This window comes from Aythya marila, assembly GCF_965140915.1.
Source record: "Aythya marila genome assembly, chromosome: 2".
NCBI lineage: Eukaryota > Metazoa > Chordata > Aves > Anseriformes > Anatidae > Aythya > Aythya marila.
Genome location: NC_139043.1, coordinates 96,001,384 through 96,027,536, shown reverse-complemented (window position 1 = coordinate 96,027,536; position 26,153 = coordinate 96,001,384). Strand labels below are relative to the sequence as shown.

At 40.2% G+C, this 26,153-nt stretch overlaps 2 protein-coding genes across 3 annotated transcripts in view; one reads left to right on the top strand and one right to left on the bottom strand.

Moving 5' to 3' along the window:
- Window positions 1-423: 423 nt before the first annotated feature.
- On the bottom strand, window positions 424-24,320 carry EXOC3 (exocyst complex component 3). Of its 2 annotated transcripts, none has more exons than XM_082752336.1 (13): window positions 24,241-24,320; window positions 21,715-21,899; window positions 17,390-17,609; window positions 15,288-15,969; window positions 11,072-11,189; window positions 9,899-10,024; window positions 8,426-8,526; window positions 7,482-7,592; window positions 6,614-6,764; window positions 5,265-5,387; window positions 2,676-2,837; window positions 1,666-1,793; window positions 424-1,222 (listed from the first exon to the last, which is right to left on the bottom strand). In XM_082752336.1, the coding sequence occupies exons 2-13, from the start codon at window positions 21,856-21,858 to the stop codon at window positions 1,051-1,053; spliced, it is 2,238 nt and encodes a 745-aa protein (XP_082608462.1). In that variant the 5' UTR covers window positions 21,859-21,899; window positions 24,241-24,320; the 3' UTR covers window positions 424-1,050. The 2 variants fall into 2 exon arrangements, with proteins under 2 accessions (XP_082608462.1, XP_082608463.1); XM_082752337.1 differs by lacking the exon at window positions 24,241-24,320 and adding an exon at window positions 23,173-23,294.
- Window positions 24,321-25,052: 732 nt separating this feature from the next.
- The window catches only part of LOC309875709 (dynein axonemal heavy chain 5-like), a gene marked incomplete at both ends in the record, with an annotated part of 145,765 nt that continues 144,664 nt past the window's right edge, over window positions 25,053-26,153 (top strand). The window contains one exon of the mRNA XM_082755382.1: window positions 25,053-25,215. Within this exon, the coding sequence (XP_082611508.1) occupies window positions 25,053-25,215 (163 nt within the window). The remainder of the gene's footprint in view (window positions 25,216-26,153) is intronic.

Sequence of the window (26,153 nt, the reverse complement as noted above, 5' to 3'; positions counted from 1 at the left end):
GCTTCAAGGGCCCAGGGCGGCGCCGGATTGGGCGAGGCAGCCGAGGCCACGCCCCCGCGGCAGGGCGGGAGCAGGCGCGCGGCGCCCGCCCGTTGCCAGGGCGACGGCGCCGCCGCCAGGGGGCGGGAAGGAGGCGGGGAGGGGGCGGGGAGGGGGCGGGGAGGGGGCCCTCTGAGGAGGCAGCGCCCTGAGGGGGCCGCGGCCGCCATCGCCCGCCCCACACGGGGGGCTCGGCCCCGTTCAGAGCCCGGGCAGCAAACGCTGGGAGATAACGGGACCCCTTAACCCCGCCGTGCTGCGGGGACAAAGCCCAGCGTGTCCTCGTGCCAAAAAAAACAGCCACTGCCACCTTTATTCACCCCTCAAACAAAACAAACCCCAAACCCTGACTCTGCACAGCCGTAACGAACACAGAGCAACGGTTCAACATTTTATTGAAATATTGAAATTTTATGTGCTATTTTTAGTGAATCCACGACAAAAAGTTTTTGTACCTCAAGTGGCCTGTGTAGCTATTGATTTATTCACCCTATAAGCAAACTCTTCAGTCCTTTTGTCAGGGAGCTGATTCCATAATTAAGCTTTCTGCAATAAACTATTTTACACCAAAGTAAGTACATACACAAAGTATAACGTGAAAGGAAATTGAGGAAGTTAATATACACCCAATGCAGTGCCATATAAAGATAGTTCCAAGAGTGAGCTTAGGTGCTGTAAGCAAGGTGTGTTGGGCTCTCCAGCACTAAGGCACTATCTTTATATGGCATTGCAAACATACTCCACAAGAAAAGTGTACTTGCTGACAACAAAAACAGCTGAAACAAATGAGTCAGTGAAGAACCCTCTGGTCAACAGAAGCTGCATTCTATAACCTTTATAATCAGATTTCTGAGAGAAGACCTCCCCACATCCAAGTCTTTAGAAAGAAAGATCCCCAGCAAGTATCAGCGTGGATTGAACTGTACTCGAAAAAGCACTACCAAATTTGCCCTCAAATATTTCACACCCGTTGATCCAAGACCTGCAATGACACCTAAACAGAGTTGTCAATTACTTCAGAAGTTTTGGCACAGTGAGAGTAGGAACTGTAATTTCTTTAAAAATTGGCACATAGTTCGGATTGGGTTGGCTTGGACCTTGATCCAAAGTCTCAATGATAGTCTGCTTCATGTCTCTGCTGGCATCTCCCCTCACTGTCAGCAAGGCTGCAATATGGTCATCCCTGACAAAGAAAAAAAGATAAAAGCTGGCATTAGTTTTTGCAGAAGTAAGATTTTGTCACAAATATCACAGTTCACAATCCTATCAAGCAGTTTCAGTGAAGACTTCTAATACTTGATCAGATCTTTAGTCACCAAGAACTGGCTTTTCCAGCTTAATAAAGCAATACTTTGGCTGCTCTTAGGGCTCTAAGATGCATTTTGTCCTCACAAAACACAGAATGGAAGTATTATCATTATTCCTTTGCTGTCTCAGTGAGTACTTAAATACACATACCTCCTAGTCCAAGACATGTATGTTCTCTATTAGCATTGATTTTTAAAATTGGCTATATTCTAAAATATGAATAACACATATTATACATTTTTTTCAACTTATTCCAAGGCTACAAAGAAAGTATGACATTATCCATCTATTTTTGATTTTGAAGGCAAAGAGAAGTACCTGATATCTGGGTATTTACTGACTAAAGTTGAAACTTCCAAATAGAGCAGTGAAGGATCAGTTAGTTTGATAACCTCTGCAATAGCTTCAATGATATCACAAAGTCCTTCAGTGTCCTCTCCAGATCCCTACAAGACGAAAAGCAACAAACAACAAAATAACTAAAACAAAAGCAACCCCCCAATAGCTATAAACAATCATTATTATTTTGTCTGTCAATGATGTTCATTTCTCTAAACAGCTGGCATTAAGGCAGATTTTTGAAGGCAGGCATTAAGAAATCAAAATATTTACAAATCATCACATTTAGCCTCTTCTATTTCACTGTTCTTCCTTGTCCAGAGATCTACCCCTAAAATATCAGTTAAAAAAAAAAAAAAAGCCCCCTAGTTTTTTAGGCTTTATCCTTCTGTGCACTCTTCCTACATTTTTATCATCTGTTGGCTCTAAGATTTCCTCCAGATTCCCACTCCTTCTGCAGTTAAGATTCAATATTAATTTTAGGCATATCTTTTAAGTTGTTTCTCAATCCCCTTTTTTCCTTTTTCTATTTCTCCTGCCCTTTAGATGGGGTCAACATACTTGTCTTGCTGATTCTAAACAAAGCACACTGCATGCTGCTTAGGTAATTAATAATTATCTGCTTGATGTAGTATCTGCCTTTCCTCCAGACAGGAAAAACAAGGCTCAATTCTATTTTCTTACCAGACAACTGCTTCGCTCTTTCACTTACTCAGAACTCGGGATACCCGCCTCTGCGAGGCCATTCAGATATTGCAGCTGCAAAGAGCTGTTTAAATACACCGAAGCCGAAACCGGTGCTCGGGAACTTTAGCAGCAGTCCTGTGTTTGTTCAGAAACTCCGTCCACGCCCTCAGCTGGCACTCTTGGTATTCACTAGTCACCCATGTTAGACACATGGAGATCTAACTTTAGCTGTTTTCCCCAAGCACTAAATGCCTGTGCTTCAAATCATCAGGTTAACAGCATTACTCAAAGCAAATACTTACAGCTGCAAGCTTCTTAAACAGAAATCTGAACTGTTCTGCTTCTTTGATCATTTTTTCTGCACCCTCCTTTCTTTCTTCTGCATTCTTGAAAGATATACGTTTTAACATGATTGCTCTGATGTATTCCACAACCACTCTTCGATGGGCCTCAACAGTCATTGTCTGAAAGAAAAAGGTGGTGGTTTATGCAAGTGATACCTGCAAACATACCTTTTTTTTTTTTTTTTTTTTTTTTAGTTTTTGATTAGGCTTTGAAACACTTACTTGTACTTTATCACCAGTATACAGTTTTTGCTAATACTATACACTTTGAATGTCTTTAGATTTTCATGATGCTAACAAGTGAAAATCTGTACTTCTTTTATTGAAAAGGATGTGCCAATTAACAGAAAGAAAAAAAAAATAAAACCAAAGTATCTGAATTATTTTAGGGGAGCATGGGCGTATCTAAAGATAGAGAAACAAATACGAAATGACTGGATGAACAGTCATAAAACAGATTGTGCTTGGCCTTACAGCATAGCTTTCTGACAAGGAATGAACCGCCACTACAGAGGCTTTTGCCAGACAACTCCAATACCCTGCATAAAGCACTGTGTATCTGACCTACATTACTTGTGCTCTGGGGTCAAGTTTGGTAGGAAGTCAGGAGAAGGTGGACTCAGAATCTGCAGGCCATACCAATCACTTTCTCAGATCTTCCTTTAATTGCTTTGCTGTTCTCAACATGTCTTTTTATAGCAAATAGCTATACTGGTGACTAAGAGAAGCATCTGGTACTGGTGTAAGGCTGATGCCGAGGTTTGGAACTAAACCAAAAAAAAAAGCCAAAACACTATCGGCTTCTCATCAACTGTAATTTGAGTGCTTAAATCCCACTTTTTTTTTTTTTTTTTTTTTTAAAGTGATCATAGTGGGAAAAGTTACTTATGATTAAGAAGCCCAGTAGCAGGTAGCCACAAACTTTTACACCTTATTTTTAGTAGCATATAACGCGCTTTAGATTCAATCAGTATCTGCTTTCAGTCGTAGTCAACATTTTGGAGAAAAGTTTCAGAGAGGAAAAAACAAAAAGCAACAACAGACTACTTTGTATTGGAAGCCACGGCCTCACCTAGGACATAGAAAAAGTGATTTCAAGTCCTACTCTTGAAACCATGCGAAAATACCATAAAGGTGTACCTTACTCGAGTTTACTGCTTGTACAGGGCGGAATTCTCTTGTATTTGAGGAATTTATGCCAATTATACAGAGGAAAATTAACACCACCGAACATACTTTAGGAGACTGCTATTCCACTGAAAAAGTGTGGAACAACTCTACACACATACACAAAAAAAAGAACACTCAGGAAGTGTGATAGGGCATTCTCTTCTCACCTGATGAGAACAACAAAGCAGAATGAACATAAAATCCCGATCTTCCCTGTTACAAAAGGCCATGTTACCCACTGGGCTATACTCTCCTCAGGTGTTCTGTTTGTATGGCCTTTAAAAATTGTATCTTCAGAACATGATTAACCAATAATATTTTAAAACCAGAAGAAAAGGCTACCCAATGCTGGGGGAACACAAGCATACCCCACCCAGTGCTAGAATATATGGTGTCTTGTGTGGGAAACTTTTTTGTGCTGAGATACAATGGAAGAACAGGTGTGATAAATGCTAAAAGACATTTGTCATTATCTTCTCATAAGGTGGCAATAAGTGCTACATGATGAAACACACGTGATCTCTGAGACTGGTATTAATAACTGAAGAAACCCATGTCAAGCTCTGTTACCTCACAGCAACAAAACGGTCTGGGGAAAGAAAACTGTTTTATGGATCCATGTTGAGACTGTATCTTAAAAGCACTCCTAAGAGTTTCTTCAAAGACTTAATGTAAATCCTGATCTTGCTGACTTCAAATATTTCCTAAATCTTTGGGAATCATTTAAGACATGCTATATTAACTGTACACAAGTTTACTTAATAAAGGAGATAACTAAGTAGAATATCACTAAAAGACTAAAGGATAGTAGAAAAATCCACAGATCCCTTGACAAACCACAGGAAAAAAAGTTAAAAAAAAAAAAAAAAAAAACCTAATCCAGGACATTATGCTGCAGTAACAGCATTTTAAACATGTTATACATTTGTTAAAATTTATGTTGCCAATTTAGCTCTGCCTTATTGCACATATTAAAACTAGAAATTACAGACTGTGCAGTTATAAAAAATAATTACAGGCCAGCAGTGCTAGTTTCTGAACAGTTAAGTTTTTCTGTCTACAGACATCTGACATGAGCTCAAAAAATACACGCTGGTAAGAATACTATCTAGTAATATGCCAATGAGTTTTCTGGTATAAATCCTGTAACTCTGATCTCTCTCTGAAAATTTTACGTGACTGAATGAAATAGATGACCAATGCTAGATTCAGACTTCTGTAATACGATAATGAACATTTTTTTTTTTCCCAGTGATGAATCAATTCATAATTCCAATTTGTGTTCCAGTTCTATATTCCATACAGTGTTCATAAATTAAAAACCAACAGGGCGTTCAGAGTATACTAGCAAAGTACCATGGAATATTTTGCACCTACCTTTTTATAAGGCTTTTTTATTTTTGCAAAGTCATTGAAATAATCCTCTACAGTGACACAAATAGTCCCCACAGCATTAGACCCCATCAACCACTTCTTTGTCATCAGCTCATTGAGATGGGTCTGAGAAAATAACAATTGTAATTGATGAGAACAGATCCTTGACATTTTTAATCACATCCATGCAATTTTAAAAAACATAGCAGACAATTTTAAGTGTTATGTATCTTTGAATTATTATTCCTTCAGCAGGAATAAATAGCAGAAAAATGATGTGATAAGGTTGTCAGAATGATGGCTGCCATAGAGTGTGCTACCTCAAAGCAAGTGAGCTAACCTCAGCATGTTTCATATGAGTTTTCCAAAATCCTTTAGGATGTTTTCTATTTAAACTTCTATGCTGAATAAAATAAGATGCAAGAACAAAATTGGCTTAAGAGCTGACAATTCTGATTTTAAATAAGGCACCCTTAAACTGCTGCAATAGTGAAATTTTGTGCTTGTTCTCTTGAACTACTACTGGGAAGTCAGTTGTTCCTCTCTGATGGTGTCACAAACGTCTTGTGTTTATACCAAACCTGGTGGCCTACACGCCTTAAGCCTTTCCCAGAACCGCACAAATGTAACTCCAGTATTCTCAGCATCTACATACTTGCTTTGTTATCCCCAGTGGAAAAATCTTTGTTTTAAAGCACTGTATAAATGCTAATAGTGACATGAAGACTGAGGTTAAATAATTTCAAAGAATGGTCATTGGAATAGAGTGTCTCCTCATAATCAATTTACATAGTTAAAAATGAAATAAAGGTTCCTCCCCATACTCCCAATTTCTTCTTTTTAACTATAAAAAGTTACTTCCCCCCCTGACTTTTTTTTTCCCTTATTCTGTATAAGAAGGCAGAATTCCTAAACAGGAAAATGTACCAGTCAGAAATCACCAACCTTTACAGTCAATTAAACAATGTTATTTTTTTTCCTTATTAAACTCATACAAAGATAATTTATCAGAAGTTTCTCAAATAGTTATTAAAACATGGCTATGCAAATATAACTCTAAGTAAAACCTACTAAAAAAATATTCACTATTACTAAACACCTGTCTGAAATCATCTTATGAAATGTAACTAAAACTCCTTTCAGTCTTCTATACTCAAGCCAAAAAATGAAGAATTACCAAAGTTCCTTGGCATTCTGCTAGCACACCAACCACATAAAATATGTTTAGCAATCAAGAGGCTTCAAAGCTAGTTCATTCCTGAATTATTTTCCCTATAAAGTAACACTCTCTGTTGTTTTTGCTGCTTTTTTTGTTTTGTTGTTGATTTATTTTTGAGGAAAAAAGTTCCAACCTCTAAATCCATGAAGACTTCATCTAGCAGGCTAGAGCATCCTTCTTTGGCAATGATGTCTAAAATCGCATCCATGCTTGCATGACTGCTTGACAATGTGTCCTCCAGTTCAACTTTCAAGTATTTCCTTTTCAGACTGATAATAGATTCTCTGTGACAAATAACAAGGCCTTTCATCATCCACTGAAGAAGATGCACAATTGCATTGCTACTAAATTTTCTGAGTACATGCACAGAAATAGACACACTAGTCTTATTTTTGCAAGGGACAGTAATGTTTGCTGCTTGCTTTGGAAACCTTAGCCAGCTTCGGTATGATTTTCCAGTGATCACACTAAACTTGTTGTATGTTGGTGAAAAAGCCCTACTGCTGATGGTAGACTTCAGAACGGCAGCAGAGAAAGATCAATGTGAGTTTGGATTACTAAAATCTGAAACCTATTAAAGATTTCTCTTGTTTTGAAACATGAGCAATGAGGATTTCCTTCTCCTGTTCTAATATTCTGAATAAAGCAAACTATACCCTTAGTCTCCTCCATTTAAGTCCACCTTGATCACACTGCTTGAAGGTGAACTGTAAGAGCATAACTGTAAGATAAGATGGCAGGTCCCAGACAAATTGAAGCAAATTTCTGAAATTCTGAGAGCTAAGTGGATTTTCATAGGTGAGGGATAACAGTTTACCTTGCCAACAAAACCATGCAACACCACCTGCGCTTCCTAAAACATATTTAAACCTATTGTTTTTGTTTAGTCAGCTGAACTATCTTAACCAAAACCCTTTTTGTATACAAAATAAGAGAAAGTCCTGGGGACACGTAGTACTATATTTATTTTTCCACAATCCAGCAAGAAAATGCAGACTTACTTAAAAGTTTGACAGTTGTTGATGACTGCAATCATGTATTGAACATAGCATTGTGGGTACTGACGATTTTTAAGATGTTCTTCTTTATATAACTGTGCTTCATCTTTGTACCTGCAACATACACAAGGAATGTCATAAACCACACAGAAATCTTTAACAATTAAGTACACATTGTAGGACCGTAAGGGCCTGACGGGTATTCAGAAGTATTTTTATAAAGGGGTGATTGGTGACAGCCAACGTACCTTCACTAAGGGCGGATCAGGCCTGAAAAATCTTGTGGCCTTCTATGACGGGGTTACAGCTTCGGTGGGTAGGGGAAGAGGGGAAGAGCAACTGACATCATCTACATGGACATGTGCAAAGCATTTGACACTGGCCCCCAGGATATCCTCATCTCTAAATTGGTGAGATTTGACAGATGGACCACTCAGTGGGTAATGAATTGGCTGCATGGTCACACTCAAGGCCAGGCTGGAAGAGGCTTTGGGCAGCCTGGTCTGGTGGGAGGTGTCCCTGCCCATGGCTGGGGGTTGGAGCTGGGTGGACCTTTAAGGTCCCTTCCAACCCAAACCAGTCTGTGATTCTATAACAAATGGCTTGTTGCTCATGTGATGTTTGGTGTCCCTGTTCTGGGTGGAATACAACCAAGGAGGTACTTTCTCTCTCTTCCTTACAAGAAACGATTACCAATTTGAAATATAAGAAGAGGAACTGACTTCAAAAATGAGAGCCATTTGCAAAGAGGAACTGAAAGTTTCAGTCACCAGCACAAAATAAGTTCTTTGAGGAAAGAAGGAAGAATGCAAAACTAAAAGAAAAAGAAAGAAAAAGAAAGAAGAGCTTGGCTGGCACGTCAAGAGAAAGAAATGAAGAAACATCCACAGGAAAAGCAAAGAGCAAAGAAGCAGAATAAAGTGATTATATTTTAAAAACAATTTTACCTGGTTAGAAATGAATTCATTTGTTGAAGACATAGAAGGAGTACCTTTGTTTTCAAATCTTCGCTTATTTGTGCGGCTACCTGAAGATTCTGCTCAAACATCTACATAAAAAGAAAAAAAGTTTAGTTGTCAACACGAGTCTATCTCAGTGGTAAATAAAAACAGTCACTATCACCAACTCTACATATGCTTTTTTAAATAATAGAAAAAAAACCACCAAGCCCAGGCAATTACTGCTGCTGACTAAAACAATATCTCTCCATCAGTGAAATTAATAAAATCTTGACAAACATTAGCGTATGCTACAGCTTTGTTCTGATACTGAAAACAGAGGTGTTCTTTATTCAGAAAAGAAAAAAAGGATGTGCTTGATATTTCTAGTTCAGTAGGAATTTGGTTTTTACTGGATCTGAGTTCTTGGGTCAGCTTCTGCAGCTAGTAATAAATAACCTTGTAACTACAGCTCCATTTCTTTCCCCTATATACACATCCCACAAGACCAGGTTGCTCAATGCCCCATCCAGCCTGGCTTTGAGATACATTTGGAAGATTCACAATTACATAAATCTCAACATTGCACCCTTGACCTTGGTATGTAACATCACAGCTGATCAGCCACAAGTTTTCTTTGACATCACACACTTTCTGAAAAAGATTACCTGATGTCAACATTGGTGCTAATATAAATGTGAAAGAACGTGGCAAAAATCCAGGTCTAGAACCAGGAAGTATATTTCTTGGGAAACAAATGCAAGAAGATCTCATCTTTATTTCACTGAAGGTGACTAATGTCATATTTGTAAACAGAAACCAGGAAACTAGCATAAACAACTGATTTTTTTTGGTTGATAATGATCAGTTTAAAAACATTCCCACCAGAGCGGTGCAGTTCTGTTTTGTGTGAGTTTTTAAGGTCTTAGATCTAATGTTAACTTTTCTGTTTTGAAGACCACCAACAATTTGGACAGGCATTAATGTTAACTGAAGTAGTGTTTAAACAGCAGCATTTTTAATCTTTAACAGAACTTATCTTTTCAGTATTAAGGTGTTTGTACAACTAATAATTTATAGGAACAAACACATGCTTAACCGCCTCAATGCCATATTAACAAGTGATATTCCAATAACTTAAAAATATTTCATACGGTAGATTTCTATTACAAATTTGCACAAAGGGAGCTAAATAGAAACAGTTAACCAAATACAAGTATCAGCTAAATAGGCTGGGCAAAATAGGTTCCTAATTTAGATTAATAAAAAGAACTACGCCTCTAAGTATTTAAACGAAAAAGACAAACACTTCAAAAGAAAAAGCCCTCCACCTAACAACTCTACAGGAAAAAAAACTGCACTTCAATAGGCTTAAAAACAATGGCATTCCAAACAGTTTGGCTTTCTGCTCCCTGCCTCCACCCCAAATCCATGTTCTACTTCTGCAGTTTTTTTTCCTAGAATAACCACGTTCTCTTATACCTGAAAAACAATAGCTGGGAGCGTAGTCTGATAGTACCCATCTTGATCTGCTTCTGGTTCAGTTTCTTTTACCCAGTCTTTTTTGTCTGTCTCCAGTGCTTTCCGTAGCCAGCCGATGATGTTAGACTACATTAAACAAAGCAACCAAGAAAGAGCAAAGATTCTTTAGTCTCACACAACAATAAAAACAAAACATTTCAGTATTTGGAACAGCAGCCATAGCGACAGAGCAGCACGGTAGCAGGTAACAAGATGTGATGGGTATCAAGTCCACATGTTTGCTGTTGCTACAAGTGTTTTAGTAGCTAACACATTCGAGTAGCTGCAAACCTCCCTCCTCTTGGCAGAGCTCGGAGGCTTAGGAGGGATTCCATTGAACAATACAAGAATACAAGCCAGTCCAAAGTTCCACCTACCCCAACATCCAGTCTCAGAGGCAATCAGCACTAAATCATTAAAGAAATATACATCTAAAAGCCTGACAGTCACGTACCAATCCCTTTGCCATGTAGCTGACCAATTTCCAGTGACTTGTTTGTCAAGCAACGTGCAGTGTCACCTGTCCTGAGCAAGATGCTGAGCCTGGATGTTTAAGATGCACTTTAAATGGCATCCACAAAAGGCAACTATGCTTGTGCTGGTGACAGGCGTGAAAGGAAAAAGGCTGGCAAACACACCCCATGAAAATCTTGACCATGTTGGAATGATCACATCACTGTCAAATGTTGGCATAATTACTACAGGGACCAAGCAGCATTCTACATCTAGTAATAGCTTAACTTCTAGCACTGTGAATTCATGTCTATGTATAAACACTTGCATTTCTTTCTTTCTAATAAAATATCACAGAATCACAGAATTGTCTAGGTTGGAAGAGACCTCAAGATCATCAAGTCCAACCTCTAAGCTAACACTAACATGTTAAATATGGCTAATATGATCTGTGAAGCATAATTATACTTTGAAATGTCATGATCTACATCCATAAAAATCATAACAAAACATCATTATAAACAAACCAGTACATCGCACATGAAGATTTATAAAAGGAACGATACCAAGTTCACATTTGCCACACTAGTTTTCTCTAATGCAAGAACAGCTCATTAAGCACAGAGGCACTTGCACAGCTGTCCATCCATATGAAGGTACCTTTGAATTATTATTACTTACAGTAAGTGTTGACATGTACTTGCTGAGAAGCTGATCTACCACATCTTGTGAAATCAAAAGATTCAGAGAATTTACGTCCACTTCAGGAGATAGTTCTGAATTTCCCATCATCTCTGTACTGAGATTAAAAACAAAACACAAGAACACCACAACATTGCAGATCAGTAAAAAAAAATGTGAGATGAAATTAAAAACTATACAGCTTTTTTGGTATGATCACTGTAAGGGACAATTTTTCAATATCTATACATTTCTTAATAATACCAGTAAGTATATTTACAAGGAATGTAAATAAAACTACATAAGAGAAAAAAAATAGGATATATAAAAAAAAAGCTTTTGCCCAGCGTATATGAAGTAAAAAAAAAAAAAAAATTACAGAAATTTTAAATATTTAACCCTTTCATGTATTTTTAACTTACTTTTATGTAGAAGTGATTGCTTCAGACTGAGTAAAAGCCAGCTTGTTCAATCTGCGGGTTCCTAATAGTGAATATCTGAATTTTCAGAGGTGATGACAGACAACTTATACATTCTCTATTTTGGAACGGGAAAGATCAGTTTGAAGTATGAAAAACTGAGCAAAGTTTCTCAAAAGGCTTTCTGTTGTGCTACTTACATCCGTATCAAAACTAAAATGAATTCAAATAAAATCTACCAATGCTTCTTGCATCAGTAGAGGATATACCTAACATAAGAGGAGGAAACCTTACACAGTAAATAAAAAGTGCACATCATTGGCACAGTATTGTAACAGAACTATTAGCTGTACTTGCAAAGGAGAATTCTTGATTTTATAGGATTAGAGAGAGACTGGAGCAACCCTCAGAAGTATTTCAACAAGGATTATATAAAAATAACACACAGTGATAGTTTTCATCTGGACATTTTAAGATTGTATAATGAGTTGCTTGCATAACTAAAATCAAAGTTATGCCAAAGCATAAAACAGCAAGAACCCTCAATCTTTCGAGCTCAAAAAAACAAAAAACAAAGCAAAACCACAGTCAGAGTTCTATCAACAACTGGTGTAAATCTATTCAGTAGTAATGCTGTCTCACATTCCACTTCTGGTGTGCTTTTCAGAAGGAAGCCAGAAAGTTTACATTTGTAGTAGCAACTATAAAGAACAGTGATTAAAAAAAAAAAAAAAAAAAGTTTTTTCCCCTCTGAAGTGTTTCGTTGGCAAATTCAAATTGTTCTCTGGGGATATGCAGTGAGTCAGCACAGTGGTGCTTCCACATCGTGAAGAACATTGAAGCCCTAAAATCCTACTACAGCTAACCACTAAAAACAAAACAAAAAAATACCCTTGCCTTTGAAACCATAGAAGCTCGTGCAACTGCACACTTTATATTTTTAGTATCACCCTGATGCTGTTGGAAGAGAGACTGAAGGAATTAAAGAGGCTCAAGCTGCTCAGAAACCTCAACTCTGTTCTGCTGCTCTTCACAGAGGGACCACAACTAATAGCGGAACCTGCTCCTGGGTCATTTGGGGGAAAAGTGAGAAGCTGGTTATGGCATTTTGCAATCTGAGAAAGTCTTTCCAACCTCATTGTGCTATCATCATCCCTACTTCACAAGGCCACAGGAAGAGCGAGCTTGATTAGCATCTAATAACAAACACGTTATGAATACAGGCATCAGGATCTTACACAACTTAGATTTTTCCCAAAACACAGAATAGAGTCCTGATGCCAGCCCTGTGTAGATTTAGTAACTGGAGTATTTTTTCCAAGGCTTTCACTGACTTAAACATGAGACAAAAGCATCTAACACAATAAAACTGCATCCCACTAATTAATGGTTATTATTCCACGTGGAAGATCACCTATTTCTTAGCTACGAACAGAATATGGTTCTAAAAACAGCTTCTGAGACATGCTCTGGTAAAGTAGAGCATGATTATTTAAATCCCTGCCTTACAAAAATTGTAAACAGAAGTTTATGAATAGTTTTCTTGTGAATTCATTACATGGAAGAAACCCTGAATGCTTCTCTTTTATTGGTCAATATTTTCTCAGCTGGCTTTGAGATGCGGTTGTAACATACAGGTTTGTATGTCCCCTTTAGTGTTCAACTACATCTACTAAAAATAGAGAAAGATTTGGAACAACAAAAACTATTCTCCTCCCATACAACGTTCCACAGAAGATGACAAGGAATGGAACAGGGATTTTCTATTTGTCATGCAGGGAGAAAGAAGGTTAAACAGGAGTTACAGAAGTTTTCATGAAGTCATATGGGCCATTCTCCTACACAGTTTATTATAATCATATCCTTAGAGAGAATTGTTTAATGCACTGTTAAGAGATGTCCAGTATCTCTCCAGTGCATCTCTTAACAGTAATGCACTGTTAAGAGATGTGACAGGACCCGCGGGAACGGGGTTAAGCTGAGGCAGGGGAAATTTAGGCTGGACGTCAGGAGGGGGTTCTTCACAGAGAGGGTGGTTGCACACTGGAACAGGCTCCCCAGGGAAGTGGTCACTGCACCGAGCCTGTCTGAATTTAAGAAGAGATTGGACTGTGAACTTAGGCACATGGTCTGAACTTTTGGGTAGACCTGTGCGGTGTCGAGAGTTGGACTTGATGATCCTTAAGGGTCCCTTCCAACTCAGGATATTCTATGATTCTATGATTCTATGAACTGAGACGTGGTAAGCTCTGCAACTGTCCTGCTTGAGTACTTCAGCTTTCCCACTCACAGGCCTGAGCTGATTCCACCACCCACTACAGATATACAAGAGAGCTAATTGTTACCATCTTGAGAATAATCCCTTGTACTCTAAAGGAACACAATTACTGTGCTGCCCTCTCCTCTTGGGCTTTTCTATTAGAAAAGAGCAAAACTCAAACCCTTGATTTTTTCCTGAGGCACCTGCTCTAATTTCCATCACACATGTTAGGTAAGAAGGCATCCTCAGATACGTTGTACCATACCTACTCCTCTATTTCACTTCCTTTCCCAGATTCTGCCATCAGGAGCTATGAGTCACATCACTTGCTTTTGCAGGAATGTTCCCTTTTTGATTTATTTGCTTGGTAAATAACTACACCTCTTTGTCCTTCCTACTGAAGAACACAGGAGTTATTGCTATTAAGTTAGACAACTCAAAGTTATTTGCCCTACTTTCTGGGGAAAGGGCAGAAGGGTAATTTTAAGACCAAAACCAGTCAGCCCAGGCCACAAATGAAGAACCTGGGAGCAGGATTTCTGCCCAGACCATGCCCCCATAGGGGGAGGAAGTCCAATATATCTGATTTTTCATTCATTTTTGAGTTACTCCTCTGACCAAAGGACTTAGCTCCTTTATCTTGTTCCATCTGTTGAAATAGGGAGATGGAACAACTGAAGACAGCAACAACACACATGCTGCAGCCTCTGGGTCAATGCCAAATATTAAGCGCAGGATTACAGTTAAGAAGCACAGAAAAGCTAGCATTACTTTTTCCCAAATAAATCAGTTGCCCTAGTTGCCTAGTAACTTTGTGTCAGCAAAAATTAAACAGTTGCCCTTTGAGCTGTTTCCACCTGGAAAAGGATAAAAGGAACCAAGTGCTTAAGTTACCCCAACAAATCACACCACTCAAAACAAGAGTGTAACAGTATCACCAGAGACAACCTAGGGGCAGAAACTCTTTTAAGTAAACAGACTGGCTCATGGTTCCGAGGTAAAACCCAGAGGAAGTTACTACATTCTTTCCATTTAACAGTCATGAAGCAACACTTAAACAGTCCCAACCTCTGCAAAGGAGAACAATAGAAAGTTAATAACCACACCACTTCACTGGGGCTGTGGCCAGCAACAAATGCTTTGCTTCACCTTCATGAGCTCCTAGTCTCCTCTGTTCTTCCCAGTACCTCAACAAATTGGTGCGCACACACTTTTTTAGGCTGTCACTAGCTTCAAGTAGGTCTGTAATTGCATTAAAACCTCGAGCTAACGAAGGAACTCAAGACCACGTATTAGAAAATCCAAATAAAGTTTGAAGGAGCAATTTCCAGAAAGCAAAAGGCATCAATAAATATCAACATATCAATTTACTTACTATTATTTCTCTTTTTTTTTTTTTTTTTCCCTAAATGGTTTTATCTTCTTCCCTTCTTCATTTTTTATTCCATTAATATACATACAATTATTAGGATGCAGCCTGTATTTTGTATTCTTACTCTCTGCTTCTGTTAACGGGTTAAGATAAATGGGACCTTACCTTTTGTAAGTATTTAAAACCCAAGTCAGAAGGCTAACAATCTCATTTGCCTCCAGATCCTCTGCAGCAAGCTCTTGCATGCGGGTAGACAAAGCCTGATGGTACATGTTTAGCAATCTTTTGAAAATGTCATAATGTGGGGGAAAACATTGATCCAGTAGGGTTTTAGCCACTAGCAGGTCATCAAGGACGTATTTACGTATGATTTCCAGATGGCGCACGAGCCACATTTTGTCAGATTCTCTAGTATCTGCCTGCGTGCCTTCAATTCGTGTGCTCACAGTTCTTTCCAAGATGTTGAACATTTTTTCTTTCCATTTCTTTGGTCTGCCAGGAGGTATAAACCCAGTTTGTTTTTTCCGGTCTAGCATACGCCTGTCAATTTTCTCCTCCCTTTCAATTATCCTAACAACAGAAACCAGCAAGGTTGGATCTCGACGGACAGTGACGAGAGACCTCTGAACCACCATCCAAAGCTGCTTGGCCAACTCCTCGGAAAGTTTCTGCATATCCCCAAAGTACGTGTGGATGAGGTTCATGTCATGCGTGTTTTTGCTGTCCATGCGATACTGCTCGTACATCAGGTTATCACGAGAACACTCCAAATCCATCAGTTTCCGATGAGCTTGCAGAAGTTCCCCTCGCTCAATCAGATCTTGGGTCTCCCTCACTATCTCTGGAACTGAAGCAAATGCAAAAGAAGAAGGTAAAAAGAGTATAACAACAAGAGCATAACTGGTTAGTGCTAAAAAATTGATAATCAAATAAAAAGGTTCACTAAAACAGTTACAAGCAATCATTAATTATGGTGAAAAATAATTTATAATCAAATCTGTTTTACTCAGGGCAAAGTTATCACCAACTATACTGTGTAACAATCTCGAGGGAAACAATTCACACTCAAAGCCTCTCAGGATACCAGAGAAGAAAAGGCTTGTTGTCTCAGTTACACTCACCAGTGTAAAATAAAACAATACTGCCTTCAAAAATTAATATTGGAGCATACAAAACCTTGTTCTTTGCTAGATGTTACATGTAAGTAGAAACAGAACTCTTATTTTCAGTTACATAGTAGTGTAGCAGTTAGATGAGCTTCGTACAGAGATTAAACAAACCATCCTGGTACAAGTGGGAAACAACAGTTCTTTACAGATGTATTTTGAAAAATTGCTATCAGGGGAAAAGGGTTAGAAAAAAATGAGTCTTTCTATAAAATGAAAGGGGTATAATTTATTTACACCCCTCCCCCCATTACAGTGGTAAAATTCTTAAAATAACTTGCAAGCAGAAAAGCTCTGGCAAGGAATTCAACCCAATTCATGATGGAAGAACGTGCACCTGCCATCGAACAAAAGAGCTAATCCCACTTTTTTATTTATCTTTATAGTATCCATTATGTCATGTTAAAATTATTCAATTTTGTGAACTCTACTAGTTGTGCAGTGTTGCCCTGAATGTGCTTTCCACATAGAGTTTCTTTACATATGATACGGCTTCTGTGACTGTACTGCCTGATTCTGAAGTAAGGTCTGTACACAGCTGAACCTGAACTTCAGGTGGCTCATACGCAGGCTTGTAACATTACTGGAGAATCCCTGAGGTTTTTAAATGTCACATAAGCAAGACTGCTAGGGAATCTTCTGGCTGAAGATCTTGCTGTTTGACATTCTGCAGTTGCTTGCAAAATTATTCACTTCCTAAAATCATTTGGGACTATTTTTACTTAAAAGTCTTGCTGTGGGTACCCAGCCCACTGGCAACATTTCACTTCTTTCTGAATTTTCTTTCTGTACATGCTGCTTACAGAGTTCAGTCTTTCACAGTAAAGATGTTATTTCTGCTACTGATTGTTAGCAAGAATCTTCTTTGTGACTTTTGTTTGATGACGAGAGGCCAGACTGGAAGTTCTTACAGAGCAGTTTAGACTTGATATATTAAATGGTTAAAAGTAACTTTTCTGAACATATCTAGGTGATGCTCCCTCAATTCTTCATTCCCAATGAGGTTTAAAGTTTCTCACATTATTTGCTGACCCTACAGCTGTTAGTACCACTTTGAAATGTTTCATCATGTGATAGATTATATTAAGAACATTAGATTACCTGAAAAGATGTTTTTGAGATTCTCTACAGCAGCTGCCAGTTGGCTATGTTGCACTACAGCATCCTTAACATCCTTGAGGTTTTCGATGGTGTTGATGCTCTGTCTCCAGTCTTTATTGACATCTATCAAAGACTGCTGAATGTCCTTTACGTCATTCAGTGCATTGTGCAGTTGACTTAAACCTGTTCGGACTCCATCTAACTGCGACTGGATTGCTGCCTTAAATGTAAACAAAAGACAAAAAAGAACTCTTACATTAATTATTACATATTATAGGTTCTGTATTTTCAACATTTCTCAAAATTTTTACCTAGATATCAGTACCTAACATTTCCTGGAGTTAAAAAAAAAAAAAAACAAACTTAAAAGGTAACATTACAGCTTACTAGAAACATGTAATGTTTGTGTGAAAGATTGAACACATGCTTTTTAAAAAAAAAAAAATTTTTTTGAAGGAGCTAGATACAACTGCTTTACCTACAAAACTGCTACAGGAGCTTATGAATTTAGGAAGACAGACTTACAAAGATCTTAAATCAGAAACATGGTAAGGGAGAATGAGATTTCTTTGTGTTTCCCTTATGAGTTCATTTCAAAGGGGGATATCAGAAGAAAGCTGATGCAGAGTTTTCCCCAGGATGTTTTGCACGCACAGATTCACAAAGCATTTTATTAAAGCAATTATGATTTCTGACCTACAACTGAAAAGGTTCTAAAAAAATTATTCTTCACTAAAAAAGTGTCCAAGAAACCCTTCCTGCCTGTGGTGACAGAACCACAGAAAAATTAGAAATAATTCAGCCAAAACAAACAAAAACCCCCAAACCCCTACCAAGCTGAATTAAGCTTTGTCAATGTAAAACAAACAGACCGACAAGCCAACTGCTTGATTACTATGGCATAAAGTGAGCTTTTTGACACAGGTATCTCTTGTGACAGGTAGCACCTGAAACAATGACTCTTCAAACGGGCTGTTAGTCCGGAATGTCATTTCGCAGTGCTGACATGTTACAGAAGGTGCATTATAAAGCATATCTGTGCAAAAGAAATCAGATCACAACTTATTTTCAAAAACATGCAACTAAAATGAGATTAGGCAAATAGAAAATGAAACTGGAAATAACAGACTTCAAAGACAAGCCAAAAGGCAGACTTTGGTGAACGCTCAGTTACTGATCTCAAGAACCTGAAGAAACTTTGTAAAAGAAGCAAGGCAGGGGCAGTTTAGCTAAGCTCTGGAGATTTTTTTTTGCCATACTTCTAAGGTCAAAAAGCCTGAGCAGTCATGGGATTTTTTGTCTGATAGTAGAAGCCAAAGAGGAAATCCTGGTAACTATGAGCAACATTTATTGTGTTTTAAATGTACTCAGAAAGAACCAGAAAAATGCAGTGATTCTTAAGCCACAATTTCAAAATATAACATGCAGATTTTACTGATAAAAATGTATTTTCTGTCAAACTTAGAACAATTTAGACGTGGTGAGGCATCTTTATTTTATCTGTCTAGAGAACTGCTGCATTAACAATTATTTCCCCTACAGTAACCGAGATAATTAGGTTACTGAAATACAATTTGGTATTCAGACAAGGGACAACGACACAATCTCCTGAGGCCGTCCATATCTTAAAAAATACATGACCATTAAACATTCAGTACTTCTGACTCAACTTTTCAATTTATTCTGAGGCAAATCTTCCAAGTGTTCAAATTCTTAACTATTTAACTTTTGCAGAAAGTTGATTATGTTAAACAGAAATCATCACTGATCTTGTACGCTAACTCTAGCAGCCAAAGTAATCTCTAACAACAGACATCCACCCAGGTGTCCCGTTTGTCTCTTAATAATCAGTTGGGGATGATGGGGAGTGAGGGATATAGACTTTACCTCCTAGAACGCACATTCACCTTCTATTGGACTGAGCACTTTTTTACAGAACTGGTGCCCTGGCTGCCTGGTCTCCTTGGAGGTCTGTGGTTCAAATTCATAATTGCACAGCAGCTAGGAACCAAAAAGCATGTTTATACTTGGGAAAACTCATGACTTGAGAACTCTCCTAGCACACATATCCACTATTTCTTCAGGGTGAGAAATACTTAACCTCCCCAAAACTTAAGCTCTCCCATTTACTGAATAAGTGTGAAAACAAAGTTGTCTGTCAACACTCCTAACCTCTCACGGTCTGAAATAGAGGCCAGGCAGCTCTTTGCTCACATTTGGACTGCAAAGCAAAGAAGGACCAGCCCTCAGTGCTAGCTGGTCCTCAGCCATCCCTCATGTCAGAGTTCTGCTATCAATATTTCAAAATACTGCTTCACTAACCAACATCAGCCTCACACACAAAGCAGACGAGTCGTACAAATTTTAAAGCCAGAAAAAAACACAGAAAGGGGATCTAAAAATGCATACAAGTAAATAACTGGGAGAGACAGGAGTAGAATAATCAACTGGAGGAGATGCTGTCTTTTTGTGCTGAACACCATTCCAGACCTCAGCTGCTTCACCTCTAGAAGCGAGGGACAGCTATTACCCTGGCTTTCTACTCTTCCATATGGATCAACTTGGTCATTGCTATTCATGATCAAGAAGAAGAAAACAAAGGTGAAAGTGTATCTAGTCAGAAGGAACCACCACGTTCACACTAAAAGATGTACCAGGTGTTCATTCACATAAATGAAGCAGCTTAGATTTTTCGACAGTGATTCAACCTGAAGAGCCAGCAATTCCTCTGGCTGCTCCAGATCCTGATGACCGTGTCTCTTCATCTTCCACAGTACACATACACAAAATTTAATGCAGAATGAGAGTACTTTTTACACCCTCCCCTTATTTCCATCCATTACAGTAATTCTGGTGGGGAAAAACTGTTTTACTATCTATTGCATCACAGCCATCACCTGTTTGAGAAGTGCTTCCTCCATAGACTTGGAATGGGCATTTTTGACCATCTGTAGATGACTGAAGTTAAATCAATATAAGGAAAGTTACAAGGAAACTTTCTGACTACAAAGTGGATTGAGGCATTTACAGAACTCAAAGTTATATTCAGTCATCTACTGGGATGACTGTGCTTATGTGTTATAAATAGACCAAAGTAACTGAACCATTGATCCACTATTAATGGACTCCACTATATGCCTCCTGCCTTAAATCTGAAAAATCCAAGTCATCAGGAATATTTCTATAACAAAACCAAATAAAAATTCACTTGTAATTTGCTGTTTTTTTCTTGTGAAAGACAACAGTTTCTCTTCTACAACCTGTAGACTTGCACAAAGAGGGATACAAAGTAGTTTTAAGATACACTAACTAATATTGAAATATAACACTAGATGCAACCTATACCAGCCAGTTTGATCTGGTAAAAAATAAAAATATTCCCAAAGCACCTTTTCTTTGGCTCTACTCCAGTCATTGAATACAGTGGTCAAAAATGACCGCTGAGCACACATGTGCTCACACGTACATGTGTGAAGTGAAGTCTCTTGTGGAACTGGACCTTGCGACAAGATGACCCATTAACATGCAATGAACCAAGAAACTTTCACTTAAACCAAAGTCTTAAGATGTCTACCTGCCCCCTCCCTCGTTCACTGGAATACACTCTTTGCTTGAAGAGTCTGAAAGCCTTCAATGCCTCTCATGCTCCTTTCAAAGAGTTTTTTTTTAATTTTTTAATCCTTAGGTGAATAAATTAGAATTATTTTTTAAGCTGTTTTTCATCTAGAAAGTCTGCTGGCACCCTGAATTTAACTGCTTATATTGAACTTCATGTTTGTTCTTTCTTTACTGCAAATGTAGTTATTGTTATTATGCCAAGAAGGAACACAGGCTATTTTCAGGACTGCGCTGTAGGCAGAAACATTCAAGAAGTTCTGATTTTTCCCCCCTGACCTTCAGAAAGGACTCTGCCTTTTCTCCTTCATTCACATCACCACACACTATCTACAAGATTTAGCTATCTGTCACAAACCCATATAAAAGTCAGAGACTAAACATATTTTCAGCACTGATCTTGTTTCAGAAGCAATCTTCAGGTTTTATTAAAAGTTCAATATTCAATCATTACAACAAAGGTTTATTGGCTGACAGGCTACAGCAGAAGGTGACTTGGATGTGGACAACCCGTACAAGTTATACGTCATAAGAACATTTGAAATGCTTGCTAATGCAAGCAGTTTTAGGACGCAAAGATTTTGTTTCGTTTTGCACACAGAGTAAAAATTGAAGTCCACGATTTAAAACTATCTGGATGAAAATGTAAAGGGAAAAAAAAAAGGAACACTTTCTGCACGGCGGACCCTGAGATTTATCAAACTTCATACCTTGAGCCGAGCTTCTACTGAAGCCTTCTTACGAGCTTCCCTCCTGCGATACTGCTCCACTTTGTCCAGCTGATCAGGACGCTGAAGCATTCCTGCTACCCTCTGAACAGCTGTCGCAACTGCTTCCCTATCCGTTTCCTCCATTGCTGATTAGGACCTCAAAATGCCTTCATAATTTAACAGCACTGGAAAGAGAAGTAGCATTTTTAGAACGTACGCTTTCATTGGATGGCTCTGCATCATTACAAACTTAACCAGAGAAAAAACTTCAGCTATAAAAATAGTGCAACTTGACAGAAGCGTGATTAGAAAGCATCATAAACAGTAATATTTGGAATTACACAAGGATCACATTTGAAGTCACTTAAGTCTGTTTCACTACCTGAAGTGTTCTGTTTAGTGTTTTTGCATGTACCTTGCTCTATGTAGGCATGTATTGAAAAAGAGAAAAAAAAAAAAAAAAAAACAGCAAATTTCCATTTATAAAAGAGATCCTATCTAACCTAGAGTAGGTGTGCCTACTAAAAGGGGAACAAGACGTGCATAAAGCAACCTTGTGACAGGTCCAAGCAAAAATCCTAACTCCACTGAGTTCTAGTTCTGGGGGAGCTTAGAAAACTATAGTCCCCCTGCAATAGCTCAGAGTCGGTACCAACTGAGAGAAATCTAGCTGTGGAGGCTCTAAACCTGAAGACTTGATTATGAAACATTTTCATTTAGACTTCTGATGGAAGATTTCTCCCCCACTACTCTGTTTTCTACTATTTTCAGTTCTTCTCACAGTACGTGTCCATCTGAGGTACAGGGAAAAATTACTTGAGTATTTCACATGTGCCTGCAGTAGAATTTCTAGTGAAGTCAAGACATGCATGCAAATCACCATCAGCTTTTAAGCTGAAAAGGTGAAATTTGCTGGCTATTAAACCAGACCTGTTCACTCAAGATGCTACTGCAAGGCTAAAAGGATGCCAATCAGCAAAGATGCAAGAACACGGCATCCACAGAACTCCAAGGAACGTGTCTGGAATTCCCAGCTCCTTCCAAATGGGAAGGAAGATGTTATGTCTGGAGTCTTGGAATCAAACAGAACACTTCCAGGTTCTGGAGTTGTGACCACACAGATTATTCTTTCATTATTCTTTCCACATTATCCCTTTCATGGATTATTAATTCCTTTAATTTCCATGCTATTGTGACTTTATCAATAATTAAAAAGACAGTTATTCCAAAAGATGCTGCTACTTTTTTTTTTTTTTTAAAAACTTTTTTACTAAAAGTTACTACAGAAAACGACACTGCAGTAGACAGCTTCGTGGTGAATTACATTATTAACAACTCTGGATACACTGAACAGAGTTATAACAGGTTTAACACACGCAGCCACTGCCCAGGCACACCAAGCAGCCCTCACACAGAAAATGACAGCACCCCAAAACTTCCCACGAGATTTTGTAGCACCTCACTGAGGCAGACAGGCTGCTGCCCAGCCACCAACCGTGCCCACAGGAAGGGCAGACTTCGAGGAACCACACCAGCTTTGCACAGGGGCGGTTACCCCAAACCAGGCGTGCTTTCACAGCGAAACACTGCAGCGAGCAAGCAAAAGAAAGCCCAGCGCTGTCTCGGACAGGCTTCAGCAGCAGGCACACCCCAAGCCCCCCATATATACACCCCAAGCACACTCCACATACTCATCCAAGAGCCTCATAATCAACTCGTAAACACCCCTCCAAGCACCCCCCATGCCCAGACCTCAAACAACCTCCAAACACCCCACTAATGCCCCCAAACATTCCTCCAAGCACCTGAGCAATCCCTAAACACCCCTTCCCCCAAGCACCCCCTGTGCACAGACCTGAAGCATCCCCCAAGTCCCCCATGCACAAACCCCCAAATTCACCACCCTAAACACCCCCTCAAGCATCCCCCATGCACAAACCCCAAGCAGACCCCCAAAAACACCCCAAAAGGACACACCAAGCCCCCCACACACACTGCCCCAACCTTCTCCCCCTAAATACCCCCCAAGCACTCCTCCAAGCACCCCTCAATCAACACCCCCAAGCACCCCCCAAGACCTCAAGCAACCTCCAAACACCCCCTAAATCCCCCCAAACCCACTCCAAAACACCCCCAACCATTCCTCAAAGCACCCAACCACCCCCCAAACACCCTCCCTAAGCACCCCCCACGCAAAGACCCCAAGCACACCCCCCCAAAACACACTCCCCCAAATACCCAAGCACACCCCAAACACCCCTCCAAGCACCCCCTGTGCACAGACCCCAACCACCCTCCACACACCCCTAAATCCCCCCAAGCCCACCCCAAAACCCCCCAAACACTCCTCAGAGGCCCCCCTAAACGCACACCCCAAGCACCCTACAGACCCCAAATGCCCCTCAAACACCCCCCAAGGACCCTCCAAGCACTCCCCAAGCACCCCTCACGCACAGACCCCAAACAGACCCCAAACACCCCTCAGCTCCCCTCAGCCCCCCCCAACCGTCCCCCCGCAGCCGTTACCGGCCTCCGCCAGGCGCCCCCCTCCGCAGCCCGCCCCCGCCCCTGGGGCCGCGCTGACAGGCGCGCAGCGCGCATGCGCGACGCCGGCCGCGCAGGCGTGGCGGGGGAGGGGAGGGGAGGGAGGCGGTGGGGAGCGAGGCGCGTGCGCGCTGCGCCGCCGCCACCTGTCGCCGGGGGCGGGAGGCGCGCATGCGCGGCCCCGTGTGGCGCAGCGGCTGGGGTTTGAGGCTGCCGCTGGTAAATCATTCATCAGGTGTCACTGAAATCAGTCACAAACACTAAACACATAAATAAATAAACAAATAAATAAATAAAAACACTGTTTGGGAAAGCCCCCAGTCGCTTTTCATCGCTAAAACCACCTCCTTCCCCCACCTTTCTCCAGCGCTGTGCTCCTTGCCTGGGGCTTTCCGTGGTTTCTGTAGTAAAACTAAGGAGCATTTTTCTGTAAACTGCAGAGAAATGGGTTAAGAAACGAGCAGCTCGCCGGCGGCTGCAGGGGGGGACGGGGACGAGCGAGGAGCCTCCTCTGCTGGGTTTGTGTAGGGGTTGCCATGGCACCCGCCCGCAGCGCCGGCTTGAAATCCCTCTGGGGATCAAGAGCGGTCCTCGGCCGCCTTCTTTTTATTTCTTGTTTTGCTTTGTTTTACTTTGTTTTGCTTTGCTTTGCTTTGCTTTGTTTTCCGGGCTAATCTGTCACCGATGCTAAAACAGGGCTAACAGTACTGCCCGCGCGGGTGGTTGGTTGGTGCAACATCACCTTGCGCGGTCATTTTGTGTCGATTTAAGTCGATTTTGGGGTGGTGGTGGAGATGGAGGAGGCTGGGGGAGAGGAGACTGATCTAGGGGGGAGAGCCCAGCCTGGGTCCTCTCCTGATCGCTCCTCACAGCAGGAGTTGGAGCAACTCGGAGGAATGCAACTTTCTTCCAAAGCTGGCACCGATCTCTCTCCGCCTCTCATTGCTATCAAAAAAGGTAAGGGAGAAAATAATGGTAAGTACTTCGTAGTGACTTTCTATGGAGAAAAATCGAAGAACAAGGTGTGAAACTAATTAAGTAGAGTGTTTAAAGGTATAGCAGGTGTTCACATATGCTGAGTGGGAACACACTGTTCTGAATGTGCCAGTGTAGGGACTGCAACCTGAAATTTTCAGCTTAAATACCTACACCTAAATAAATACATACGTATGTGTTTATAAATATATCTACAGGGCCAGGCATAGCGCTGCTCAAATCCCTTAACACATGTTGATTCATAGTAATGTGATTACAACCATTTCTCCTGGAATTAAAATGAATATTACTCTATAGTGTAGTATATAGTATGGTATCTCTTTTCCAGAAAATGTTAACGGTGTGAATAGATTAAATAGTTAGTTCAAAGATCATTGAGCGTGGCCTCTCAAAGACATCAGCCAGCCCCTCAGCGTTTGTGGGTACATCCCATCAGGGCCCATGATCCTACCTATGTCCAGTGCTTGAGTGCTCTGTATCCTCACCCTCTTCCACCAGGCCAGGGAATACTTAAGCAAACTGGATGTATTAAGTCCACAGGCCCTGATGGGATGTGCCCACAAGTGCTGAGGAAGCTGGCTGATGTCCTCGAGAGGCCACTCTTGCTTACCTGTAAGCATCCAGGGCACTGGGAGAGGTGCCTGAAGCCTGGAGGAAAACAAATGCCACTCCTGTTTCCAAGAAGGTCAAGAAAGAAGACTTGGGGAACTCCAAGCCTGTCAGCCTCACCTTGAAACCTTGAAAAGTGATAAAGCAGCAAATCCTGGCACTTGAAGGTGCTTGGGAGTAGTCAGGATGGATTCACCAAGGGAAAGATATGCCTGACCACCCTGATAGTCTACAGTAAATTGACTGGCTTGTTAGCTGAAGTGAGCGCAGTGAATATTGTCTACTTTTTC

What these genes read in the sequence shown, in the direction of transcription:
- EXOC3 (XM_082752336.1), bottom strand. Translation starts at nt 21,858, where the DNA reads ATGGAGGAAACGGATAGGGAAGCAGTTGCGACAGCTGTTCAGAGGGTA. An exon ending in TCTCAAAAACATCTTTTCAG is followed by an intron (nt 15,970 to 17,389) that starts GTAATCTAATGT and finishes CATTTGCTTCAG; the next exon opens with TTCCAGAGATAGTGAGGGAG. An exon ending in AACAACTGTCAAACTTTTAA is followed by an intron (nt 6,765 to 7,481) that starts GTAAGTCTGCAT and finishes TATTTGTCACAG; the next exon opens with AGAATCTATTATCAGTCTGA.